This window comes from Coturnix japonica, chromosome 12, assembly GCF_001577835.2.
Source record: "Coturnix japonica isolate 7356 chromosome 12, Coturnix japonica 2.1, whole genome shotgun sequence".
In the NCBI taxonomy this organism is placed as follows: Eukaryota; Metazoa; Chordata; class Aves; order Galliformes; family Phasianidae; genus Coturnix; species Coturnix japonica.
Genome location: NC_029527.1, coordinates 4,641,867 through 4,669,852, shown reverse-complemented (window position 1 = coordinate 4,669,852; position 27,986 = coordinate 4,641,867). Strand labels below are relative to the sequence as shown.

The 27,986-nt window shown below is 41.5% G+C and overlaps 1 protein-coding gene and 1 long non-coding RNA gene across 2 annotated transcripts in view; one reads left to right on the top strand and one right to left on the bottom strand.

Annotated features, from left to right (window-relative positions):
- Positions 1-27,986, top strand: part of LOC107319724 — a 39,500-nt gene that overhangs the window by 1,432 nt on the left and 10,082 nt on the right. The window lies entirely within an intron of this gene.
- On the bottom strand, positions 790-17,802 carry NINJ1 (ninjurin 1). The gene is made up of 4 exons (XM_015874827.2): positions 17,577-17,802; positions 9,288-9,522; positions 5,128-5,289; positions 790-3,209 (listed from the first exon to the last, which is right to left on the bottom strand). The coding sequence occupies exons 1-3, from the start codon at positions 17,646-17,648 to the stop codon at positions 5,144-5,146; spliced, it is 453 nt and encodes a 150-aa protein (XP_015730313.1). The 5' UTR covers positions 17,649-17,802; the 3' UTR covers positions 790-3,209; positions 5,128-5,143.

The following is a 27,986-nucleotide window of genomic DNA, read 5'->3' as shown; positions in this document are numbered from 1 at the left end:
TGGTTTTACAGATCACACTGTAGCGCCATCAACTCTCGTAAGCTAGCAAATAAGGAAAACATGCATAGCTTTTTGGGTCCTACTGCTCTTTGCTGACAACTTTTTTGTGAATCTTTGAATGCTGGATGTTGTAATGTCTCTATCTGAGCTTTTTATTGTAACATGTAGTACCCCTCTGAGCACTGTGCAGTGACAGCTGCTGGCAGAGAGCTGCGTCCCTCGTCCTGCACACATCCTGCTAGTGGTGCAGATTGCGGGAAGATGTAGCAGAAATGGGATAAAGTGTTTGGATAAATTAAGTGGCCAAAACCTCCTGTGTGATGGCCAAGGGAAGCAGTGACCAGGATTATATTGCTAGATCAGCCTATTCTATTCAACTGTCAGCTAGTGACATGCTTTAGGAAACAAATGCTTGCAGGTCACTTTCAGTAAATAACTGTTGTTGTCCCCTAAAGTAAATACGTCTGTGCTGAAAACTTCAGTGTTGTCAGGCCTTGATGCTGAGGGACTAATGAGAACCACCAGAGCGGCATGTGTAATTCTTATGCTGCCCAGCAGCTTATGAAACAAGTAAATAGATGACCTGGCATGAACTGTTTCCTGAGAGAGGCAGTGAAGATTCATTTCGCTTTATTATTGATGACCTCTTTTTAAGTGCAATGTTTGCCTACAACCAAGAACTCTGGAAAAACACAGTAAACCAAAGAACCATTCAAACTGATGTATTTGTTTGCTGTCCCTCAGAAATGCATACTAGGATTTTAAATAAGTACCTAATGTTAAAAAATGGTAATCGCAAGATTTAATTATTTATACTTTTGTCTGATAAAAGATACATGACCTCTAAAGGCTGCAGAGACTTAAAACCCAGATTGCGTGTCTGAAGAGATGTTCCATATTTTACGTAAGCACAACAAAACATGTAGTAATAAACCAATATCCTTCTTAATTTTATTTTTAAAAGCAAACAAACACCCCAAATGTCTGTTTGTAAGGTGAATACTGTTGATGTCCAGCAGAGATGGATGACCTTAGGATCAGGCTTTCACGTGTCAGGATTAGAAGAAATCAGGCCTTCTGAAGTTGCAGTCATCCCTGTTTTGCTGTTGCAGTTGCAGCTCAGGGTGACTGAAGGATTTCTTGTGCTAAGCCTGGTTCCAGAAGACTCCAAGTCAGCAGGCATCTCCCCCTTAATGCAGGTCAGCCCTTGGCACTCAGCAATGCATTCAACATTAAGTATTTTTCTCTTCCTCTTCTGTGTCCCAAAAATTGTCTTGGAAGGGTCCACTGGAATCATATCATCACATGGTGAATGTTTGCACCCCAGTGCTCTGCACACACTTATTTTTTCATTTCTACAGCGCAGCTGGTTGGGGAGATAGGATAGAGAGCCTTGCTGCCGTGCCTTGTCTTCCTGATACATCTGTGCTGCAGCCCTATCAGGCTGCTCTCATGTGCTTCAGCGCACAAGAGGGACGTTTGCGGCAACAAGTGTGGCAGGAATGGAAAGCTCCGTTCAAAACCAGGCCATATCATCACCACATATAAACAGAGTATGCATCAGTAGAGCTTTTGTCTGCATCTGCTTTTAGAGCAGTAAGGACAAATCGGAACGTTAAAGCATTAAGTGCCAAAAACACATTGGGTCACTGCCTACAATCACATCTTCCCAAGATAGAAAAATGTTTAAGGTTTCCTGTACTGCTGTGTGGCCAGTCAGTTCACTGCAGTACAGCACTGCAACAAGTACGTATAAACAGTTGACTGGTTTGTATTAAAGAAGGAAAAACAAAACAGTCGTGAGGTCCCAAATGCCTCATTCAGTACTTGTTTGGAGCTACGCTTAAATTTGTACAGTGCACATAATTCAAACCATTGTTTGCCAAATACTGGTTAAATACGTGTGAAGTCGAAAGCAACAGAAAAATCAAAAGGAATGTAGCCTATTTTATTACTAGCGGACAAGTTTCTGATTTGTTTCTTGTCAGTAACTGCTATAGAGCATGTAATGAAGATGTGGTACATCAATGGAGCTTGGAACATAATTAAAGAGAAATGAGATGAGATACATGGAAGACAAACTTCTATTAATATGTGCAAGATAGCATTTAATACTTAATTGTAAGGAAATGTATTAGAACAAATCTGCAACTACAAGAAAGCATGATGTAGTAAAGCAGGACTTTCTGACTGCAGATGTGATTCTTTGGAAGTGTAAAAAATTGCCACAATTTTTTTTAAACACCATTACTTGCAATAGTGTATTTAGAACAAGTGTCAGTCCCTGAGCCAGCAGGTAATAACCTGAAAGATATGCGTATATATGTATTTAAAGTTATTTTAGCCATTAACTCATAAAAACAGCTGCAGCACTTGCTATCTCAAAGAGGATAAAGCAAGTCATGAGCTTCCTTCTAGAACTGCAGGCAGGCTCTCTGCACCAGTTTAGCAGATTAAGTTTACCCTGTATCCTCTAGTTTTCCAGCTGGACACAGAATGTGTATCTAATTTGATAAGGTTTCCAGAAGTACATCTAATCCTCAGAACATGGAGTGTAGCAGTAAGTAATAGAGCAATGAGGTTGTCTGTCTGTTTGTGCACACAGCAGAGAGCTTTAACTGTGGTCCAGAGATGAAGAAAAAGAATGCAGGACTACCTGTAAGGAATAACTGGCCAAAAGATAGTCTACTGCTTTAGTTAAAGAATGGAACTGGGAGAGGAAACAAGACACGGCTATGTTGGGAAAAATGGAAGGGAAAACTGCTGTGCTATGGACAGCATAGGTGCCAAGTGAGTGAAATGAAGGACAATGGGAACATGCCAGACTGGAGGCCTGCAGTTTCTTATCGCCGTGTAAATATCAAGTCACTGCAAAAGCAAAAGGCACAGAAATGGGAAGTCCTGAAATGTGTGAAGTGCCATCAGTTGATGCCTGTTTATGCCACTCTTCTGAAAAAATGATTTATAAATTGAAATGCCAGTCCCCAGAAAAGCAATGTCCTATGGGTCAAAAGCACTCTTTCCGTAGGTGCCAAACAATTTAAGTGTTAACACATTGGAAAGCTCAAGGCACACAGGTGTGTTGCTTGTTGGAATCCTGAGAAGGCTGTTCTGTGTGTCTGGCTTCTTCATATTCTTTTCTTAATGTGTCCAAGTGTAGCTGGCCCAAGTGCAAGTGGCATCTATGGAAGAATGAATGCTTCAGATCTCTGAAACAAGAAACAAAGATACTGAGATGATAGTGGTTCAGGAAACAAAGTAAATGACAAATTTACCTTAGAGGGGGAAATTAAGTTCTCTTTTCATAAGTGTGTGTAGTAGAAATGAGGCTGAAATCCCATCTAAAGTATAGCTTCCTAGCAGCTGATTCCACAGGCCTACTCATAATTAGACCACAACATCCTTTGGATTGAGACTATATGGATTACGGAAGGAGCCCACAAACTCACTGGTGCTTCTGTACAACTCAGCTGTGTGTGAAGGAGACAAAGTCCATGGACAGCTGGCAAAATTTTCAGGGGGAAGTACTCTGCACATTCATACAGCTCATGCATAGTGATGTTCAGAACCCAGCCTCATGCAGAATTAATGTGCATTAATGCTTCCCCAGCTGAACTGGCCTGTAGTGCACAGAGCTCTCCATCAGTCTGTAACTGTTGAGCTGCAGGGTTACTTAAAGCCCTTTGATACTGAGTTCTGTGTTTTGTCTTGTGAAGACACCTGAAATTCCAGTCATTTTTCACCCTATTGTTCTTGAGTTTGTCAGTGTAAATTTGTGGCTAGAGTTCAGTGCTGTCTTTATGAGTGCTGCTGAGATGGATGTTCCACCTATCTCTTTGGTAATGTCTCAGAGAATCCATGCATTTGCAATTAGAACTAAATCCTAATAGTTGTAGAAAAGATGGCCAGGAGTTGCAATTAAACTATCCCATTTCAATGCCAGAACCACACAGGTCTTGGTGAAAGCAGACTCTTTGTCCTAGCTCCCCATCCTGCTCAGCATCCCAACAGATTCTTGTCTGATTTTCGTTCTTATAGCTTTCTGCTGTTGTTCCTCTTCAGACTAATAGGTTTTAATGCCTCATACTTTATTTTTTGACTGAGTGAGCTTAGAGATTTAAGGGCAATTTGCTTTTCATGTAAGGTGTTAATACCAGCAGAATGTGTTTTGAAAGTCTCAGAGTAAGGCCTTGAGCTGCTTTTGTATAGCAGGTAGTATCTTGAGAGGACTTAATCTGGAAGTTCACTCAAACACACGATGTTACAGGCTTGGCCAAAGTACCAAGACTTGCCAGGAGAATCAAGCAACTCCTTCAGGAGGTCCCCTGAAGGCAATTTGGAGATTTGTAAGACAGAGACAGAGCAATGTTGGCCTGTGCTGACTGAGCAGTGCTATTTTAAAGGCAGATGTTGGACTGTAGCGTTTCTTGGGTTACAAGCCTACAATTTAGATTCACTTCTTGAATTGTTCATGACACCAGGAAAACATGCAGTTTGATTCTCACAGTTCCTCTATTTATCCTTATGTCCACATATCAAATAGCGTCCATCTTTGGGCTGAATTTCCCATAAACAAAAAACTGCAACTTGGGAGGAAGGAGAAATCTCATTGTCTGCATAGGAACTGAAGGGCTTTGATGAAGTCTACTACTGTATGTTGGATTTATCAGACCTAGCAGTTTACTGGCTAAAGACTAAGAGTTCAGTACTCCTAACAGACTGGGTGCCATACATTGCAGAATTTTCCTTCCAAAAAAAAAGAAAAAGACATTTAGAGGAAGCAATATATTATTATTTTCCTGATTGGTTTAGTCAGCAATGAGAAAAAGGAGTGGTTAAGCCAGAAGGAAGGCCGTGTCACTTCCTATCTGTGACAAACACATGGGGTCCCTGGCAAAGTTAGGCACTGCTGTCAACTTTTGAACTCTGCGTTTACAAATGCAGGGAACTCCTGCTGTTATTATAGCATAGCTTCTGCTTTTGCAGCAGTCTGAAGACAGCTCATTTATCTATAAAGTCTGGAATAATAGAGGGAAACTCGCTGCTGTTTTTCAAGTTATGTTATGGTGGGCAATGTGTTCTTGTGTGCTACATCCCTCTGTCTTATGGCACAGAGCCCATACTCACCTTGTACTCCCTGCTTTTAGTCTGATTTGGCACCAGGCTTCTGAACTCCAAAGGCAGTGATGAAAATGTTCACAACAACTATAATGAATACAAGTCCAGTTGCAAGGTTGTTGAGGAAATCCAGCTTACCATGTTTTGCAGGGTTGTTAAGGTCATATTTTACTTCAAAGAGAAAGGAGAAAAGAGAGATTTGAGTATATGAATATTTCAAAATCCAGAATAAAAGTCTTCATTATTCATGTAGTTAAAGAATTTCTTACATGGGGCTATTTGCAGCACTCATACTTAAAAGGGAAGGATGATTTTGCACTGTCAGTAAAAGCGCTAAGGAGAAGATCTTTAATCACAAGGCGCCTAATAGCCTCCAGTAATTAGCATCTAATCTCTGTGGCTGCACAAAGCCATGCACAACATTACAAGGAACCTTCTGAGTTCTTGATCTCTTAAAGTCTGCAACAAAGCTAGATTTCAAACCTTTAAAAATAATTTCAGTTTTGAAGCTTGAAGCCCTGATGGGATGGAATAAAAGTACATTTCCCACAGTTAAACGCTCCAGGCCCTTCCCAGACAGCCCTCTCTCCTTACAGATGCTGGATGTCTTTGTACTGGTGCCCTTCCCCATCTGTACAGCTTTTTCCCTCTCCAGTTTTTGCACTGATTCCTTTCAGAAAGCAGTATCTATTACACAGAGGAAGGTTTCAGACCAGTGTAGCTGCAGCACCAGCTGTCTAAATGTTTTTCTCTGCTTCTTGCAGTTCTTTGGTTAAACTGCTACTAGAAGATAGGGAGGACCACACAAGGGAGATACTGTTAATTTAGCTTAAGCTTTGATTCCAGGCCTTGCGAAAACACAGAGATAAACTGCACTGAACTGATAACAGACTTGACAGGCTAAAACGTGCTTGTTTAAGGCAAATAAGAATGGGGGGGCTTGACTATTTTAATGTGAAAAACCAAGATTTTTCTCTGCCTCTGTTCTCCCACAGGGAGGAGCTTATACCTGACAGGTTCTTTCAGCAACATAAATAAAACTGGCTGTTTTTTATAATGATAGGTGCATACACATGCTTGCAGCTCTGCTGTGTGAAGTAGATTTTGTTTTTAATATAATGTCCCTGTCAACACTGAGGAACTTAGCCACAGAATCAGGGCTTCCTCACTATGTGAATCAGTTAAGTAAAGTGGTGGCAAACACATCCAGGATGTGGAAGCATTAACAGCCAGATTCCCTTGGTGTCTCCAATTAGGAAGTCTAATGCTGGTTTGGTCTGAAGGAATTCTGGGCACCTGTTCAAATTCTGTTTGCTGATGCTGTACAGTTGGGCAGGGTGGTCAAAACACTGACAAACAGTGTGAGGGAACAACTTTAACAGCTTAAGCTACTACACACCTGTGTTGATGTGGAATAACTTAAGCTCAGCGATATTTGAACCTGAAAATGATTTTCTATGTGTTAGTAAGGAGTTTGGAGCTATGTGGAGATTTGCATCCTAATAGTGCCGCTAAAGAATCCGGTGCTTTCATGTGAATGAAGCAGAATAAATGAAATGGAACATTAATCCTTAAGTATGTAGAAAAGACATTTCAGACAGCTGGCTAGCTTTAAAACTAATAAAAAGGCACTAATGGCCTAACATGTTTTGTGAGTTAAAAGAAATCATGCTTGAAGGGGAACTGCCACTTCCAAAGCTGTGCCTTTGTTTGAATAAGGACTACAGAAGTAGTCCTTAGTAGTTGAGGTGGGGCTCTAAATTCTGAAGCAGGATTGCAGCAATCCTATCTCTGCTTCTGCAGTACTTCAGATGATACTGTTTGCAAAAACAATCAGCTATTCTCTATGTTTCGCAGTGGGATTAGAATACTACCATTTCATGCCAACTCTACTATTTCAAACACATGCTTTACTCTTATTTTCAAATGCTAGGACTGCCAAATCACTCTCAGGGACAACTTTGAATGTTCCTCAAAATACCAATTTTGGTTAATTAGTTGCAGTTTTTTAAGCTATGTATTCTGCACACGTGATTGTAGAAGGACATAAAGGCTCTTTGGAGGAGTTGTAGTCTCAGTGCTGCTTCAGTCTGAGAGGGAATTTCCAACACTTCCTTTTTCACAGAGAAGATTATGAGCACCCCTTATTTCAGGCTCACAACTGTCTTGGTGTGTCTTTCTGGAAGAGCTGTCTTCAATCAGAAAGTCAAATGGGAGGAAGTCTTCATAAAAGCTAGGAGAGAACCATGGGCTGAATTGGGAGCTCTAAGAGGAAAAGGGCCTATTGGTGTTACATAAAACATTCGCCTGCCTTCTTTGTCAGGGCTCAAAGGTAGGGCTTTAATGCTGCCTTCAAAAATGCTGTTTTGAAGGAGAAAAAGCTTTTAATCCCTAGTAAAGAACAGTGAGAACTTGTAGCTCCTGGGATAAAACTGTCTCTAGGTAAGAAACTGGGTGATGATTTGGACTTCTGCTGGGACTTGTGTGCCCTTTCTAAGAGGGCTTAAGGCAATAGCAAATAGTTCTGTAGGCCAAAACTACTAAACACACACTGTGGAAAGCAAGCTATTGCTGCAATGCCTTTATCTTCGTACCTTCATGCCCACTTCCTATCCTCAGTACCTTTTGAGCTTAGCAAAACAGTATGTTCCACAAAAGTTACCCCAACAACATACTGTGTGACTTTGGTGCTCTCAGAGCCCCAGACATAGAGCCACTGCTGAGTGCAGAGCCCAGGCTGGGCTCCTAATGCACCTCCCTATTCATGAATCAGTCTGTGAACCACATCGCAGCACAGCTTTGGAATTGGGGTTATTCTGCACCTTTTTTTATTTTTTTTGCTCACTTTGTCAAAGAAATTACTGAGAAGGAAGCCAGTCTGGTAATTGGAATTGGAATTCAGCCTGGCAGAAATGATAAATGAGTCCTTAAGCAGGCTTTTAGGCTGTAAACAACTAACACAACCACCAGGGAGATGCCTTCAACCAAGATACAGATAAGTGGCCGTTGCTGTTCTTGTTTTCCATGACTCTCACCACACTCCCCAATACCACGAGATTACTTTTTCTAGTCCCTTTCTGGAATCTCCTCTGTGCCAAGTACCTGGGTTTTGCCCTCGTGCCAACTCTGCCAAATGCAGAGGCAGATGTTCTCAGTCTCTTTCGTAAGAGTAAAACAAACAAACAAAAAAAAAGCCATGTCAGCAGCACATCAATGTTACAAGCCAGATGTATCCCCATTTCCTGGGAACTTCCTCCTTGAACACAAAGCTGTTCAGCTGTGAAATGGGAACACTGACAGAGCATCAGAATGCCCAAGGTGGCCCATATAACTTAGTAAATGCTCTATGTGAATGCTGGCTTACTGCTTTGTAGTATTCATAGGCTAAGGAAGCTGTTTGGACTGTATTTTGATATTTCATGTCGTTGTTTTGACCAATGTCATGGAATGCTCTTTGGGTAAATTCTTGCATCTACCCAAGAAAGAAAACCTATCTTTCTTTTTAGTTGTAGTTTAACATGGGTTTGAAAAATCATCATTAAGTACATTTCTATTATTCCTTCCCTGGGGGTTTCAGATGCTTTGAATAATACCCTAAATTTAAAACCAAATTTTTTTAGCATGTGTTACCAAAGCTTTGACTTGATGGCAAAAATGCAAGCAAGCTGATGATGATAATATAAAACACCAGTGTGAAGATGGACAATCCAATCATCATTTCTGTTCTAAAGTTCTATATTCACAATACATTCTTATATCACTTACGCTATGACAGATATGGAATAAATATATCTTGGTCATAAGATTAAGTAACAAGTCTTGCCAAAAACTGTCTTATGAAACTGGGCAGACTGCATGATCGTAACTGACCTACTAATGTTTCTTTTATGGTATTTCATCAGGTTCCTTCCTCCTTTAGACTTTCTGAAAAGAGGAATATTCAGTCTCTTGGCAAATGAATTTGATGATGGTAATCAAAACTGAAGATTACATATAAAGCTGCCCTTATTCCTTTGGTTGAAATGTTTCTACAGTCTTAAAAGAAAAGATCAGTTCTGATGTCAAGGCTTTCAAACACAACAAGTCTTAAAAATGAATGGAGAACCTCTTTTCTCAGGTTGCATTCTATAAGAAAAATACACATCAGGGTTCTTGCATTTGTTACATACCAAGGAATATCAGGAGTACTCCCACTATAACTTGCATTGTGAGCGACAGGCTGATAAGAACAATAAGAGGCATATAAAATGAAAAAGAAGGTCCTTGCTCAATCACAGCTTTCAGCTGCGATGCATTGGCCATCAGCAGTGCAATGTCCAGCATGCTCTCTGCAGCACTCTTCTTGTTTGCGTAGTGGTTGATATTCATAGGCCCATTTCTCTGAAACCACTGTGACGGTCTGTACTAAAAGTAAGAGAAGAAAAAAAATGTTATTCATATCTATTGTAATTAGTGCGGAGAGTCAGAGATCGCTCTAATCATTGTTTCTACCATAAGAAAAGTTAGCGCTGAGTAAGGTTGGGAGGAAGAAACTCCCAAAGACATACTTAAAACCACAGATATTTATTAAATTCACACTCACTGGACACTGCACATCTGCCTAGTTTTTTCATTAGTCCTGAGCCTCATTTTAAGGATTATGTGGGAGTTGGCCACAGTATGAGCTTCGCTTGACCTCTTTTCCTCCTGGTTCTGGTTCTGCCATGCCACCGTCCAGCTCCTTATACAGACAACAGTTTCTGATGAAATATCGTATGATTCGTGGTTGCCAAGCATTGCCCAATTACAAGGGTATTTTTTTCCCTTATCCCATCAGCACAGGCCTTTGAATTCCTGAGCAAACAAATAGGAAAAAAACCAACCTACTGCAGGGCAAAACCAGGGCTGGTTAATCTGAAGAGATGGATAAAATGAGCATTTCCTGATGACGATTCAGGTGACCTAACCTGAAATTTGGCAGCCTGTTTCCTGTGGTTCCTAATTCCCCATGGCTTAGATGCAGCTTAGGTAACTAGGCTCGATGTGGAAGCCTAACTCTTAGTTAAAGGAAGGTGAGGTGCTGCTCTTCTGCAGTCTCCAGACAGGTTAGGATATTACTCTTATGGATCTTACTTGTAGACTTTATAAAAATAATATTCAAATACCACTTTATTTTGTCTGACTGCTTCCAACCTGCTTCTGAGAGATGTTTTTACTGCACAAGTATGTTGTGCTTGCCAGAAAATACAGTGAGGGAAATTTCTTTTTAAAGAGAAATGCAGAAAACGCCCTTAGATTGCTCTCTTTAGTGGCTCTAATAACCATCAAATTTCCATCTCCAGAGCCAAGTTTGCCACTGACCAGACTTAAAAGCATTTTATTAAAAGGATAGATATTGATACATAGAGCAAACACACTCCCAGTTTTTCCAGGGCGTTCAAATGCCCAACTTGACCTATTTTCACCGGACATGCTGTAACCAACCACAGTCTAAATATTTTACTGAGAGAAAAATATCATGGGACAGCAGCAGACTTCTTTTTTGCAGAGGGAATTAAACCGTGTAACCGTAGCTTCATGCAGATGGCTTGTTTACTCTTCCACTGTTCAGAGAATGGCTCTGAAACTGATACCAGCTTCAGTGGGGAAGGACTAGTTAAGAGTTTGCTTTTGACTGTGTTCTGCAGCCTAGAAGTGAAATTTATGTGATTGGGGAGGGTCTGTCCTCCAGTTCGTCACCTTTCCTCTTCCCAAGCAGTCTCCTCTCTCTGCTCCCAGCCCCACATAGCTGCTCTAGCATTGGGATATTTAGAGTTAGTGTTTGCTCCTCGTATAACGCTGCCACAAGCCAAACAACAGGTGAGGATGCTCATTTCATTACCTAGAGCAGCATGGAAGATACACTGGCAGTGCTCACTAGAAAAATCCAGACTAAGATTTTTTGACTATGAATTGCACAGAATAAAAGATTAACACACTTCATTCTTGTCTTACACAATGTGTAAGACAGGGTGGGGAATTACATGTGGAACAGCAAAACCTGACTTCTGGGCATGAGTTCAAAAGAAACTCTTCTTAGCCAGTGTCAGAATCTATTTTGCAGTGACTTCTTAATAGAGGTAATTATATTTTCTGATGTCTAGTAGCTGATTAACTATTTCCTGATCAGAAACAAACAACGAAACCTCTAAATTATTCCTTGAGCTTACAGGCTTCAATATGTAACATAGGCAAAGATTGTTTGGGTAGCTATGCTCCAGTCTTAATCCTGATGGAAGCAGGCTGCAGCAGGAGTTGTGCTGGTAGAGAACTGATAACAGCTTTCACTCTACATAGGAATGGGACTACTTTAAGAAAAGTTCTATTGAAGAATAAACAGTCTGGCCTACATCTTCCTTTTAGTTGCCTTTATGAGACACTGGGCTCTTCCTGTGCAGTCAGCAGAATGCCAGCTCTTTCTTTTCCGGGGCAAGTATGTGGCTGTGCAGTCAGGACTTTGTAGTCTGTTAATCCCTTTTCTGCATGGCCAACCAGCACACAGCAACCAATGGCATTTGAACTGCTATGGAAGCAAAAGCTGGGTCACCTCTGAACTCTGATAAGCAGAGAAGACTTTAGCAAAAAGAAAGTAAAACTTTGTACTTCTAGCATCCCAGGTCAGCTCTTTACTATGTATGAGTCTAACAGATGACATTTTACTCTGTGAGGAGGCTTCCAGCCAGCAGTGCTGCCAGCAGACCAGGCGCAGTGGGAGCTGGGTGCAGGGAGGGCAGAAATCCCAGGTCTGTGGCATGGAGTGTCCTTGGCTGTGCTTTGTGCTTGGAAGAATGGTGTGCAATCATGGAAGCTCCAGAAATGGTTGTTCCCCTTTTTTTTTAAAGAAATGAAGTCTCCTGCCTCGTGACAGAAAACCATGAAACCAAAAGAATGCAAATTAGCATGGACTTAGGGGAGAACTTGAAGGCAGCTGCCCAAAGGATCAAAACAAATGCAGGCAGTACTTTGGCAGCAGTTTTTAACAATCGACAACATGTTGCATGGCAATATATAGACAGGCAATGAAAGGAGAGCCGCTGCCTTAACCCCTGGTTAATGATAGTCCTGCATGACAGAAATTACATGTGCTGTTATATGACTTTGTGGTTTTGGGAAGGTGCCATATGGCAGCACTGAGTGGCAGTTACTGTGCTACTGTCACCTGCTGGGATGCAGGGAGAGTGAAACTACTGCAGATTCCTTGTGAGATGTGCAGTTGCCACTTGGCAGAACAGCACGTGTGCTGTGTAAGGGGAGTCCCGTGACCTGTTTCAGTTGTGATGTAATCATAGCAACTGCCTGGTACAGATGAACTGATCACTATGCTTTGTGTTGCCAAATGAGTCCAAGGAAAGGTAGCACTCGTTCACAGGTGCATGCACAAGAGCTGTGTGCAGCTGCTCTGTCTCTGGGCAGTAGCAGCACTCGGTGCTCACAGGGCAGTCAGCTCCCTGACTTGTCTGGAGCACTGCTGGGGTGATGCCAGGATGCTACACCAGAAGCTGGTGCTTTCTCCTTCCATAAAAACAAAGCTCATGTTTACTTCTTCGCGCTGGGAATTGAGTTTTACGATACATCATCTTACTGACAACTGTGTGGGTACAGACTTTGCTTTGCTTCACTTGTTGCCTTAATGGCACACCCAGAATAACTGAGTCCCCCTGAAATACAGAAAGGGTTTATTCACTGTGTTTATTTAAAAATAAACACGGCACTGAGGTAGATGTCCTTATATGCTGAGTTTGAATCAGTTCTAAGGCACACCTGGTGATTTAACAGGAAGGAAACAGTGCTGAAAATGGAAAGCCTTGAGAACAAATCATAAAGTATCTTTGTTAAATACAGCGACCTGTTAAAGGATTCACATTTCTATTACAGCAGTAAATTGCTTCATGTGACAGTTTATTTGGCTGCTTGCTGAACAGGGTGTTTATCAAACACTAGTGACTGCTGAAGTAGTCCAAGTACTCAGTGAAAACTGAATATTTTAAAGCTTAGTTCTGTTTGTTTCTGTCAGTGTCCAATGAACGTGGGAAGAAAGATAAAATGTGAGTGCAAACCTTGAGAATTCATCTCTCTCCTTTTGGGATATACCCAGGTATATCCCAGGTACTTCACTTAGCTGCTTGATTTTTTATTTTTTTTCCATCATATGCATGTTTTCTTAAAGGGATTATGTTAAGAAAGTCTTTCTCATGTGTGTTAATTTGTAAAATATTGCTTGAACTGATAGGACCTGGAAGTTTCCAAGCTAAGACTGAGATTTGCACTGAACATTGAAGTTTGTGAGACTGTTCTTGTGAATGAAATTAGCAAGTAGTTGCAGTAGCACAGGACTGGTTACCTTTTATTATTATTATTATTATTATTATTATTTAATAACCTAGAACACTTATGTTGCAGTTAGCCAGGCAAACATTCCATTTCCTACAGGCATACTTTAAGTCATAGGTATGGCCTTAACTAGCAATGGTCATGGTAGCTGCCTAGCAGCATATGGGACTGTGGGACACAAAGCTCTGTGTGATTTGCATGTCAGGCCCATTGTCCTGTCTGGTTCTTATAAAGTACAAATACTTATTTTAGTGTGAGTACGGGCACTCACAGTATTGTAATTTTAAATCATTTTGCAGTGGAATGTGTTTGTTAAACACTGGAAGGCCACGGTTTTATTCGGGATTATTGGGTGGATAGCACCGATTATCATTTATATATTAAGGATAAGGTTTCTAAGACCTGTGCTTCTGATGAGTGACACCTCCTTTTGCCTTTGAGTACATTTACTCTGAAGCAGTCTTCATATTCCTTGGCATGCACTAATTCAGTATGCAGTCTTCTTCCTACTCTAGGTTAGTGATTACTGCAATTGTAGGGCAGTTTTTATGCACTTAGAAGCCAATCAGCCTTGCTTTAAAATGAGACGGGATGAACTTTTGGTCTGGTTGTTGGCCAGTAGAACCTCAGGAAACTCACTCTGTGATGTTGCAAATCCAGAAATGCTTGTGTTTAGGGACAGTCCCAATTTTCAAATGATGGAAAGTTGCTAAGTAATAACAAGGCTGTGCAAAATATAAGGCTGAGTCATGGAGATCTCACAGTGAATGGTTCTTTACTGTGTTTTGAAATATTCTAATTAAAAATAAGCAGAAAACATTTAGCACAAAGTTCCAGTTATATCAAAGAAGGGTCAGACATAAAAGAAATTACGTAGAACTGAAACAAAACACAGTTTCAGAGCTTTTAAGTTTATTCCTTCCAAAGCTAACCCTGCTGTTGCAAAACTGAACCACTGACTTTATAGAGTTATTCAGTAATGCTGACAGAAGTAGAATTTCTGTCCCAGTGTCTGTCATCTACACAGCAGAAATTCAACAGGTCAAGATGTGGCCACTGAAATCAGACTTCCCCTTCGTTTCAAATAATTTTTAGATATAGAAAAAAATAGGGAAAAATATTCTACATACACATAAAAAAACACATTCTCCCAAGGCAAATATTTTCAGTTGTGCCAGTCATACAGTGGAATATTAGATCCTGTGTACACCTCCTTGGGAAGATGTGATTTCTTTCCCCCCAGCAAAACATTAGAGCACTTGTTCAACTTAGCACTGACTCATAAAAAAATCCCTAAATCTGGTGCTGAATCATCAGTGACGTTTCCCATAGGAATTCCATTTGGGGGTGATCTGTCTGTTCAAGTACCAGCCTAATACAGCACTACCCAGCTTGGGAGGCTGCTGCAGTCACGTCTGGAGGCAGTGTGGTTGCAGGTCATTTAGAAAACGTATATTAAAAACCAAAACAAACAAAGTAACACTTCAGCCTGTGTTCAGCTTCCTAGCGCCTTTAAAAGCCTATATTGAAGAAGAGCCACACTGTATATGGAAAACAGAAAATGAAAATACAACAAAAGCTAACAAGTGGTAACTGTGTTAATTCTTGAGTTTTAAAAACCTTGTATGAATAGAAGGGAAAGGTACAGACATGTTAGCTCAGGGCAGAGCACTGTTTTCTTAAAGCTGTGTTGTTTCCAGGACCAAGTGAGAGTATTTTTGCTCATTAGATGACATCAGTGATCAGCACACCTGATGTCTTTGAAGCAAGTTATAAATGAGATTTGTCTGTAGAGCAAACTGAACAGGAGCTCATCACTGGGCAGTGGGCTGCCTGTCTTATGTTGCCAAGGCACTGCTTGTTTGTCCCAGCTGCTTACTTGTGAGGCTAGCACCACAACGGGAGATTACATTGGAAGTACACTGTAGCATATAGGAATACACAATTTCATTCCACGTGCAGGATGATTATTACAAGTTCTTAGAAATTTGAGATTTGTTACTTGTGCTACAATGCCAAGAAGCTGACAAGTCCCAAAGTAACTTAGGAATTCATATACCAACTTGAATACGTTTTCAGCTACAATGTGACTATTACAGAAACCAAATATTCCACAGCTGTTCTCTTTAACCATCCGATAGTTGTTCACTTTTTTTCCCACAGACCTGTAACTATTTCCACTGGCATTTCTTGCCATCATGGGAAGGCCAAACTGTGCTAGTTTTCACAGCAAAGCAGCTCCTGGACTGTTTTGATACGGGGTATGAACAAAGGAAGCAAACACAGGAGCATAAAAAAACAGTTACTATTGGCATTGAACAAATCCTTTGCACAAAAGGCGAGCACAGCTTCCAACTGTAATTATTCCCATTAGTCACTGAGGTGTGCCAAGCCAGCACAGGAAGAAATGCCCAACTTCTTTCTAAAACCATGACAGTTGGTGAAAAATATTATCCAAGTTAATGACTGAGTTAAAATAAATCAAATCTAGAATGAATGTGACCCCTCATTTGGAACTGCAGTGAGCTAACAATGCAATTATTGTGCTTCTACCCTGCTTTGAAGGTAACTAAGCCATTTTTTGCTCCAAAGGTACCTGCATTTTGTATCAGCTATAGCATAAGAGGAATTCACTGAGAGAATGATGTGCAAGAGAATATATTTTGAGGGCAGGGCAGATACTAGGATGGGCATTATGAACTTCAGGGCTACCAGAGATACTGGCAAGCTCTCCTCACAGCAGGCACTTAAACACTTTCAGCTCCAGTCACTGCAGGTCGAGGCCCTGTAATTGTTTGTGTGAATTCTGGATTTGATCATATTCTTATGGTATCTACTCCTCAAAACTTGTTTTTTAAGCAATCTGTCCTGTTTCATCTTGTGCGTATAATTTCTTAATATATATTTGAGAAAATGAAGTAGTTTGGGAAGTTCTCTGAAGTGCTAAATAGAGAGTATGCATAACACAATATGAACTCTCCCTGCTTATTCTTGCACAGCTTTTATGGGAAAACTCTAGTGAAACAATAATTGCACGCAACTGGAAATGAAGCAAAACAGGAAAGTCATGAAAAATTTTTAGAACAGACCAAGATAAAATCCCCATTACATGAACTTGTGATGCAATCCTCGGTCTGGGTGTTAAAAAATAAATGCAAATTCTGAGAAGTCAGTGGCTTAAAGGCCAGCAGTTTGATCTGCGCATACTGACCTTGTTTCTTTTTAGATACTTTCCAGGATTTATTAAAACCAGACTGTTTGCTATTTTTCTGGTCTGTTGTCCAGGCCTGTAAAGCCTCCAGGAAGGGAAGGCACAGTCTTGCAACCACCTGTGACCAGCCAGTAATGCGGGTAGTGGTTTGGTGCAGCTGTTCCTGTGTGGCAGCCCTTGGTGAGTGAGAATGAGAGAAGCTTTTCAGAGTTTGGGCTCTTTCAAAAGGACATGAAAGATGCTCTTTTAGCCGCTTGGTGTTTTAGGAAAGTAGCACGCTTGGAAAATACCCTTTACATGTAAACATAATATGGGATGAAATGCTTTCCAGTGCACATCTCTAGGCATGTTTTGACTGCATGGAGCAGTGAAAAGCTGTGCTTTCCCTTGTTTGAATGTGGATTACTGCATGCAAACAGGCATGGGCAGCTCAGCTCCTGCAGGAAAACCCTCCCAGGCAGAAATCATAAGAGCGCAGAATGGCTTCGGTTGGAAGGGACTTAAAGATCAACCAGCCCCGAGCCCAGCAGCTCAGGCTCCTCTTTTAGTTTAAAGCCATTCCCTCCTGCCTTATCAAAAACCCCATCAGAAATCTGTCTCTGTACCGAGATTTTAGCTAGGAGGACATCTGATGAGCTGGGCGCCGGCCCACGCAGGAGCTCTGCAGCCACCGTGCCAGGCCTGAAAAGGGTTTTCCAATCTTTCCCAGGCCTGTCTTTGATCCAAGGCAAAATGGGAGGCGTGCACAGCACCCCGCTAAAAGGGGAGCTCCGGATTGCAATAACAGCCTCCGGGATCGCCGGCAGCTCCCACGTTCCGCACTGACAGCCCCAGGGCAGCTGCTGCCGTGCTGAGCTTGCAGCAGCCCGCTCGTCCCACCCCCCGCCTCGGTCCCTACCCGCTCGACCACCGCCGGCTCCGCTCCCTCCGCCCGCCCGTTCAGCTCGTGGGTCTCGCCGCTGGAATCCATCTCAGCTCCCTGAGCGGAGCAGCGGAGGCCTCAGAGGCTGCTGCTCGCAACCTCTGAGAACCCTTTTTGTATCGGCTCCCCCCTCTGGCCGCGGTTAAGAGAGAAAGTTTCCGGCAGCGGAGAGGAGGGACGGCCCGCACCGCGCACACACCGCCCCGGGGCTGGGCTGCTCCGGCTTCGGTGCGCACTTAGTGCTATCGGGAGCCAGGCAGCTCCGGCTGTGGGGCTGAGAACGATTCCTTCTTTAGTACGCAGCAGGGCTGGCAGCCTGATGCTCATCTGAGCTGAAAATGCTCTCCGGTGGTTTGTGCCAGAGTCTGGAGTACGATGTACCCCTTAGGTTAACACCTTCCGAGTCGTCTGTGTTACAGACTGTTCTCACGGGGTTCAGTTCAGTCCCTGAATAGTGCTGAAACATACTATACAGAATATAAACAAACACATACCAAAAACGAAGTATAGACCCTGCTCCAGCTATACCATACTTATATACTTATTATATGGAAGCATTACTTTCTGCTCCTCGATCATCAGCATGGGATTTCGGCAGAAGTAACTTCTATAGAAGGAAGACCTGGCTGCGTTGCTTGGTGTGATTAATAGAGAGCTGTTTGGCCTATGCTTAGGAACACGTTGCATTTGCAAAAAGAGGTCTGGGCACTTGGCTGCTTTCGCTTTACATCAGGTGTGTGCTTGGGAATTGGTCCTTAATCTGAGCCTCACAAATGTGCTCTGAGACAGTGCCCCAGCTGCAAGGAGAGCAGGAAGCTCAGTTGTGCATGTGTGCATCTTTGGACAGAAGATGTATGTGAGGTCTTGAACAGCAGCGTGCCCTGCTGTGTGTCTGCCTTAAAATGCAGATGTAGGGGTGTTGTGCCACATCAAACATTGCATGCCATATCACTGCAGTTTTCCTCATGCAATAGGTGGTTATGCTTCATCTAATATGAAAGCATTACTGAGAAATGGAAGGGTGGAACTGTGGTGATGGTCTTAACATTGTATGAGTCTTTGTGATTTTTCTTGTCCTTTCAACTTCCTACAGTGGAATTCCAAAATTCATGTTCATGTCAGCATTGAAGTGTAATGTCTCCTCACTGTTGACTTTTGTTTTTCAGCTGACCTTAATTTTTTAGTTAAAACAGGCATTAACTATCAGCTGAATTCACTTTTAGATTTCATGGAAGAGCATACAGACAACTAGATGTAGGTGATCACAGCCTAAGCACAAGATGGATTTCCAATCTTAATGCTAAAGGTCAAATAAGTTTCCAGTTCAACTGTTCTCAGAAACGCCTTGAATTAATAATTAATTTTCTTCTTAGAAAATCCCCTTGATGAAGCATGCAGTTACAAGTTACTGTCTTCAATTGGAATTATTGAACTGGACTTTCTAAGAAGCCTTCATCCATCTTGATTCCTTGCAGCCCTCTGTGCTTCTCTTTAGAACAGCGGGCTGGAAAACACTTATTTGGGGAGAGAAATAGAATTTTGATCATTTCTATTGGTAGTTGTAGAGGTTTCATTGACCCTGATAAAAATATTCTGCCATTAAGCCTAAAAATTAAGGGTCTGCATTCTGGAGGTGTCATTTAGGAATGGAAGGTATCTTGGAACAGAAGATATCCATCCTATCTCACATTTGTATTGCACAGGTGTGAACTGAAGAGATTTATGCAAACAGAACCTGTTGTTGGCCTTTAGGAAATGGGTGTAATCCTGCTGGAACAGAGAAACAGCTTAGCCTGAGTCTGAAAATACCTGAGAGCCAGCATTCATGTATGGTCTGAAACAGTCGATTCTGCCTTGCATCTTTATATTGTTGTGCTCATCAGCTCAGTGTCAATTTTAACAATAAACTTGAACACTTTTTCCTGTTACCCAGCCTTTGAGTTAGTTTTGCTGGATTAATAATAATAACCATCATGTTTTGTTGTGATCCATATGGAAAAATAGCTGCAGACTCAAGCTGGTGGCAGAGGAGTTAATAGGCTGGTGAAGCGATCAGTCTGCAGCTGTGTGGTGACAAAACTATGTGGTAGGTCTTTCTTGTTTGTGTCGATTTGAGCATAGTCATTATAAAATGAGAACTCTGCAAGTGTCATCACATGGGTCTGAGTCAGGAATTTTAGTGAGCATTACAGAGCGGGTACTGGAGACTGCAGAGAGGGTCCTTGGGACCACTGTAACAACCGCCATTGGAACCTGGATGGTGGTTTTTAAGACAAAAAAGATGTGTTGTTCTCCATCTTTGCAATGTGGTTGTTGCAGTCTGTATTTGGTTCTTGAGCCATAGGTCATGGATAACAGTTTTGGTTTTGTTTCAGAAGTACTCTATGTGACAGGTGTGAAACAATGTTAGAATACTAATGAAGCCTAACCAGAGAGAACAGCATTTTGTATTGTTGCTAAAATTGCACAGTTTTGTGGCAGCATATGTATATATATATATATATATATATATGTATATATATTTCTTTTAAGTGAGGCCTTCATTTTCCCTGAGCAAGTACCTTTATGTGTCCAAAGACAGAGTATAAGGAAGCCCAGAATAATACATACATGGTGCTGCCTGCTGTCTGTGGTCACTATTAAAACAAGTCATTCTGCAAAGTGGTACTTCTGCACTAGAGCACAAGTTTAAGTAAACTAAGTGGCTTTTGGGATGATTGCTCTATGAGGAAAACAGACCAGCCATTCAATGAAGTAAAATGAGGGAAAGGTTTAAGGACAGTGCTGGTACTGAAGAAATGAGGCAGCCTGAGTTAACTGACATGAATGGAGAGGTTGTGACTTAAGAAATGGTGTTTGATATCAGATAGAACTGCCTCCATCAGCATGTCCTGCTTTGTTTTACTGGCTTGTAGATTTATTATGTTCATGAAATTTTATTTCCTTGCTCTGTCAGCTATCCTCAGCAAAAAAAAAAGGCTTTCTCTCTTGAAAGACGTGGTTAGTTTATCTTTTGGGAAGGGGTGGATTTGTATTGTATCATTGCAACTATTTGGGGTAAAAGCACATTATTTTGTGCTGTTTCTTCCTTTTTTGGTTTCCTGTTATTCCTCCAAAAACTTGCATTTCCCCACCAAAAATCACATTTTATTCTCCAAAAAACTGGTCTTCTAGAATTAACATTAAAAATAAATTGTGTATGTAATGCTTAGTTTATGAAATACGCCCGCCTTTTCCCCACAAGCTTAAATGAACTGTAAAGAAATAGCTATTCCTAGTATCTGATCTCTTCCTTGAGCATGACTCCTACCAAGTCTAGGGAAGAGTCTTACTCTTTTTTCTTCTGTTTTCACCTGGATGATATGCTTAGTTGTTTGTGCTCCACTGATCCAACCACCAGCCTGATCCTTGCTCTTTGTGTAAGTGAACTGTTCAGGGAGAGGATAGACCAAAAGGAGTTTCCATGATGCTGTCTGTGAACGGCATGCCAGGATGCAGTGCAGATATTCTCCATGTAAAGGCAAGCAAGAGATTTGTCCTGCCTTTTATTTTCATGGAAAAAATGAAGTTGAGTGGATTAAAAAAACAAAACAAAACATTACACTGAAGAAAAAAGAAGGAGATCTGCATGGCCTGACAAATCTCTTGCTTTGCAATAGAACTGCAAAATTCCCTGCAAATTCCATTTATCACTCTAAAATCACTCTTCTTCTTTTATGTCTGAGGCAATCTGCTTAAAATAACTTCATAATATATATGAAAATGGTGATTTTTTTTCTATTTTGAATGATGCCTGTATGTTATTTCTCTGCTGTTGGACATATCCAGGATGTAACTGACACTGCAAACTAATCTTCTGTAGTTTATTTTGTGTCCAGTGGTCATGATACATAATTTAGATCTGACCTGTTGCATACCTTTTCTCTTCAATAGATACCTATTTTCTGTGGAGTTTACATTTGTGTGTGCCTAATACTAGCATGACAGAGGGGCATTTTCTGTATTGTAGGCAGGTAACTAATTCTCTGCCACTTAAAAGCAAGCAAACAGTTTCTCCCTAAGTAAACAAGCAATCTATAAACAGGAAAACCCAACAACAAGTGATCAATGACCTTTCTGTAAAGCAGCGGTAAGGACATTTATCGAATTCTCTCCTCTCAGGTCCAATTAATAACAAGCAAAGTACATTGCAAGTTGCTGAAAGTGCTCTGGAGTAGTGTAAGTTGTAGGAGCCTGCCTGGCAGCCCTCAGGAGCCAAGATACAAGCATGGTGATGACAACGCTGAAGTTCTGAAAGTGGTGTGAGTATTCTGAACTACTACGAGAAATGAAGGAAGGCTGAAGAGCAAGGCATGCATGATGCTAGCTGGTGTCCTTCAAGGAGCCAGTGAGTTCTGGAATTACTTCTAGCTTATTCACATGAAGTTGCTTCTGGACTTAATGCATAAATCCACAATTCTGGCCAATGTTATGCAGAAGATGAGATTTAGCAATCGTGTTTGTTCATTTTGGACTGAAAATCTGTGAAAGTAATCATTTAAAAAATTCTTTTACTTCAGATGTGCCGACTTGCTTGGCACTCGTGTGCTTGAAACAGGCCTTTTGGGAAACAAGTCTTCAAGCATTGCTGAACCCAAGCCAAGAGGAAATGAGTAAGCTCCTACCTAGAAATAGGCTGAAGAACCTACACAAATGCTTTAGCGTGAAAATATGGACGTCTGGAGTCTGTGAAAATGATCTGACCCAGGATATGCGACTCAACAATCCTCTTTTGGGCTCCCTCTGATTCATTTAGAAATGAAAGGCAGTTCATTCTCTCAGTGAAGAGCAAATGCTCTCTGTTACGTAAACATCTCTTCCGCACTGTAGCGCTGACTTCCTCTGGGCTTGCGGTCCTTCAGGCGCATTTCTGTGCAGAGCATTGTATTCACAGTACAGAAAATTGGCTGCACACTCAAACAAACATCTTATCTGCTCTATTCGGCTTTGTACAAACAGCTGTGAGCATGACATGAAGTGCTTTGTGCCGTTTGTTTTAGCAGCTAGCACGGCTGTCCTATGGATGCCAGCTGGGCTGTGCCTGGCAGTATGAGTCTGGGGACAAGAGGTGCTGGTGCCCTTAGCTGGCCATGGTGGGGGGGAGCTGTAGGTGCTAAGGAGGGCTCCAGAACTGGCCAGGTTCCATCTGAACAGAGTCCAAAGCGGTGGCACTGCCACAAATCAGCTGGAAACCAGCATAGGGTTCACAGTGCAGGTCAGCCTGTGACTTACAAACTGTGTTTGCAGGTGGCTGTGCTCCCCTAGCCTGACTCAGGAAGCAACAATGTGTGCTTTATAAAAATTGCTGACATTCTTTCCTGAGAGACTCGTTTCCTCCCAGCAGAAATTTCTTATCCTAAAATTCTTTTAAAATAGATTTTATTACATTAAATAGATGGAGTATTATTTAAAAGTGACCGTAACATTTATCTTTGAAAGGTTGGTTTTAACTTTTTTCACCAAATATGTGGCTCAGTGATGGGTCAGAGATGACGCATTGTCGGTGCTGCTTTACAGGACAATGAGTTTAATGAAAAAGAAAGCCTCCTGTATTAGAAAGGGCGGCAGATTATCTATAGACAGGGGGGGATAGTGCATCCCTTCAAAATGCCAGGTTTTGTGCAGGTGTGAATCTGAACATCCCTACACAGTTTGTCAACAAGAGTGTAAATAAGAAAAGAACAAGACCATAAAAATTCTACTGTTGAAGTAGCAATCACTGAAAGGAATAGACTGATTAAATTCCAGCCTGAAATGTACATTTCAAGGCCAGAAATCTTCACTCTGATCCTTTTGCTTGAACGTCACACAGCACGACTTAGTTTGCCCAGTAGCTTGTGGCTGAACCAGAGCACATGTTTTAGAAACCCTGTAAGTCCTTTGCATTGCTGTTAAAACTGACATAAAGGTGCTCAGCAGCTTTGAGATGGGGTTAATGATCAGCCTACAGATGAGGCTGGACTGAAGCCATAGAATACGATACATAAGCTGATTTTTTTTAATCAGCTTAGGCCTGAAAGTGCTGAGCACATTTGGCAGAACTTGCAGATGCTTTTATTCCACATGTGAGCTTTAGCCACTCCTTCCCCTCTGCAGTTACACTGCTCCTGGTGCCTGTGGAAACACAGCTCAGTGTTGGTATTTTTGTGGCAGCCCATCATAAATACACTGCTAACGCTTTCTGTTTCTCATTCGGTTCCTATTTCCAGGAGTACATGTACGTGTAAGCCATCAGTAACCTGTTGCCTAACGAAAGCAGCGCCATCTGGCTTTTTGTTTGATGCTGCACGTTAAGATAATTTCCAGTGCAGCCAGTTTACTAGCACTGTGTTTTCACTTCATTAGCTTGCAAAGATTTCCCACTGTTGGCTTCTCTAGTTTTACTTGTTTGTCCTTTATATTCTTATTAAACCTTGATGTTTGCATGAGATGTGAATAATCTTGCCTGATTTACAATATAATAATCAGGTAATTAAACCATAAGTCATTAACAGGTTATAAAGTAAGTATGAAAAGCTAACAAGAACATCGTAATGTCAATTTCATAGCTCACGGATATGGAAGCATATCTGTTTTTACAAGGAGTTTGTTTTGATTCATTCCTATCTGTTTGTTTTCTAAGCATTGTGAGGCACATGAGAGATGTGACTTTAGGGTAACTACCCTGTTAAGACGCATGGTTTAATTTTTAAAGCCTGGGTCATCTGGGTCTCTTGAGAACTTTGTCTGCTGTGGCATATGTGACATCTGCCAAACTGCACTGCAAACATCTCTGCTTAATGCTTGCACTGCTCCTGTGAAGGAGCTGAGTATCAGTTTGGAGTGTTTTAAGTGGAGCACGGGGAGGTGAGATTTAGATCCAAAAATGTGAATTTTAAAACCTCTGTCTAGCTGGAGATGAAAATCAATAGCTGTGTTTCTATCTAAGGTCAGGAGCTGCCCACACTAAAGCCTAAGGACCACTCCATTTGTCTCCCTGGGGCTCTGGAGATGGATCTCTGCTCTCCATGCACATCACAGCACATGCAACTTGTGCTGACAAGACTGGAGCCCATAGAATCCCCAGATTTGCTTTGGGATCAGTTGCTTTAGGATGAAGTGTTTCAATATGTAAGTTTTCTAGTGAATTCAAAGCCAGGTTGGAGGGAGCCTTGAGCAGCCTGCTCCAGAAGCTGACAACCCAACCCATGGCAGAGGTTGGATCTCAATGATTGTGAAGGTTCCTTACAATCTCAGCCATTCCATGATTTGATGATCTGGCTTCTAAGGGTTGTTCTAGTGACTTTAAATACAGGGTACATCTGACTGTTCTCATTTACAGTCCTATGCCAGGGTCTGTGATCCCAGGGAAAGCTGCTTTGAAGGCACTGATGCAAGCAGGCTGTAATTCCCTGGGTGAGAACTGTCTCTGCTGCAGGACTGTGTGTGAATCCTGTCTGCAGTGCAGCTGGTTGCCAGCAGGTTTAACTGTGAAGCCCTATATCTACCAGTCAGTATGATGGATTGTAAAAGGGTTGCAATCAAAGGGGAAGTCATTAGTCTCTTCTGAGGATTTCCTCTTTGAGTACCACCAAATCATTTTTCTGGCTCCTTAAGTAGGTAGGAGGGGTGAGATGTGAATTTATCTTCCTCTCTGGCATTCTCTTCTGCAGGGTTATTGGTACACAAACAAGAGATAATCAATGACTGCGAGACAGGAAACATTCTAATGCTGGGCTCAAGACAAATGTGGTTTGGATATTGCTGTGTGCTGCACTTGTAGGGACTTGGGTTTTATTTCAGAAGAGAAACTCTAATGGTAGTGTGTAAGAATAATGGGTGCTTATAGCAGCACACTGAGCAATCTTGGGACATCTTAAAGGCATGGCTGCCAGAGACTCAGAGCACAGAACAATATGTTTGAAATGGTTAAACTAGAAAAAATGGCAAATAGGGGTTTCTGGATGCAGGCAAAATTAGTACTGTTGGCTTAGAACTGCTGCATTGTTTTGTATCTGTGATCTGATGGAATTAATCATGAAGGCAAGAAGGAAATCTGGAATCCTTACTCTGTCTATATCATTAAGCAGTCACAGTGCCCTACAGCCTCAGTTTATAGTATGGTCTGCATATTTAGATTGTTGTCAGCAATTATGGTTAATCTCCTGGTGATAATGTGCAAGTTTGCTCAGCAAAGGCTTCTGCAGTGGTGCTGGCTATCTGGGAAGTGAAGCATTTATTACTCTGAATATAAGCAGCTGCTGTCAGGGTAGCTATGAAATGCTGAACATGAAACTGCTCTGAAGTACTTCATTGTTGCTGCTCTGCCACCTACCTATCTAAATAATAATAATAAAAATACTAATAATTAAAAACCACTTAGTGTGGACTTAAAAGGAGGATGTGTAAGAGAGGTGCCTATATGTTAGCTTGGGAAGAGCTGGAAGCACAACAAGGCTGTGAGCAAACAGTGCAACGAGGAAGTTTGTCTCATTGCTACTCAGGGTAGAAAATATGTTTGTGTTATCATGTTGTAGTAGCAGTCCCCAAAATGATTTCTTTTGTTTTTAAGTGGTGCACCTCATTGCACATTGTATTACTTTCCATTCAGGAAATTCATCAAAATTATAATTAAGGACAGTTGCACAAGACTTGAAATATATACATATATTCCAAGGAAGCCAAAACAGCACTATTTAATCAAGAGTGTGTTGAGGTTTCTTGTTCTGTTTTCATTCTTTGGAAGGACTCAAAAATGGCTGATGAAGGTGATTGATTTGTTTATCTTTTCTTAAAGCTTTTAACAAAGGTATCTCCTAAAGCTCTGGAGTAATTGGAGTAGAATTGTGAGTTAAACCCTGTTTGAGCAACTGGAAACAAAGGAAGTCATAAAACTGTTCCTGTAAGTAATAGCATGCCAGCATTGAGGTGGGGGTTTGTGGCAGAGCTGTCCTCATTGCTCTGCCTGCAACAGCCACAGCCCTGATGCAGTTCAAGGGGTGCAGCAGTGTGCACGGGGCTGTCTTGCTGCAGGACCTGCATGCCATCCCTTCAGAGGACAGAGGGTAACAGGTACAATACACTGCTTGTTGCAGGGGCCATCTGATACCTTGAGATTCCTGTCCCTGCTGGTATCTGTGCTGAAAAAGAAAGCCACTGTTGGTATTTCTAGTAGAAGTTAAAAGCCAGAAATTGAGAGTATGTTGAAACCTGCCTTCAGAAATTACTCAGAGAGGACAAAAGGGATCTTATTAGGGGTAAGTCAGGACTGCAGGCAGAACATTTGAGGATATTTTGGGTTACTCTGTTGAAGTGCGAGTATAGCAAGCAATTGTAGGTTTTGAACAGGCTTTCCTGTTATGCAGCTGTAGAGGCAGCAATTTAATTAAAAAGAAAGATTAATATGTACTCTGTCTCTCTGCACATATGTTCAGATTTAGAGATGGTCTTCTTTGCTTTAGAAGTTTAATGGTATCTTGATCCCTTCTATTGAAATAAAATTCAGTATGAAGTTGGTGTGGAAAGCAGCTTCACACCACTGTAAAGACCAGGTGCCAGGCTAAGGAAGAAGCCATCAGTAGGTGAATAAATGCCTAATTTTAATAACTCTATTTCCCACCTTGCTATAGTTCCATGGTTCCAGTAATTTAAGAAGCAACCAGACACAGGGCTGTATATTATTCCATTAATATATATAGTAAGACATACCAGGGAGAGAAACATAAACTATCTCACCCACTCACCATTTATATCCTAGCTTGGTAATACTATAACACAGAAAATAGCCATGTGTTCTGCCTGCCAGACAATACTTCTGGACTTGCTAGTGCAATCCCACTGAGGCCAAGCTATCATTCTGATGCATCTTTAAAGAGACAGCTGATTTTTAAAGTGAAATAACTCACAGGGATGAAGCTGCTACCAATGTGATTTCCAAGTAGTAGAAGTACAGCTGAGCACCTTGCAAATATTGCCTGTGCTCTGTGTGTCTTTATGATACAGGGAAGAATGCTCAAGTTTTCATGAGCTGATCCAACCCTCGCTGAAGCTGTAGGAAATCCTGCAGTGAGCTTTTGCTGAGTGCATTCAAAACCAACCAATGCTGCAGTAGCAGATATAAAATGATGCTTTATTACCTGCTGTGTAATGTACCTGTTTTATCCCTTTGTCATACCCTTTCATAGCCTTGCCTATTTTAGGTTTTCTGGATGTCACTGTTTTAGTTGATATAGTCTGTAGCTGCTGGTTGTCAAGTAGCAGCAGGGGCAGCCAGGCTGTTTTTAGTTGTCTGCTCAGCTACCTTCACAACTTGATTGGGAAAAAGATATTTAGTGTCCATATTGATCTGCTTTGTCATTTATGGTGTAG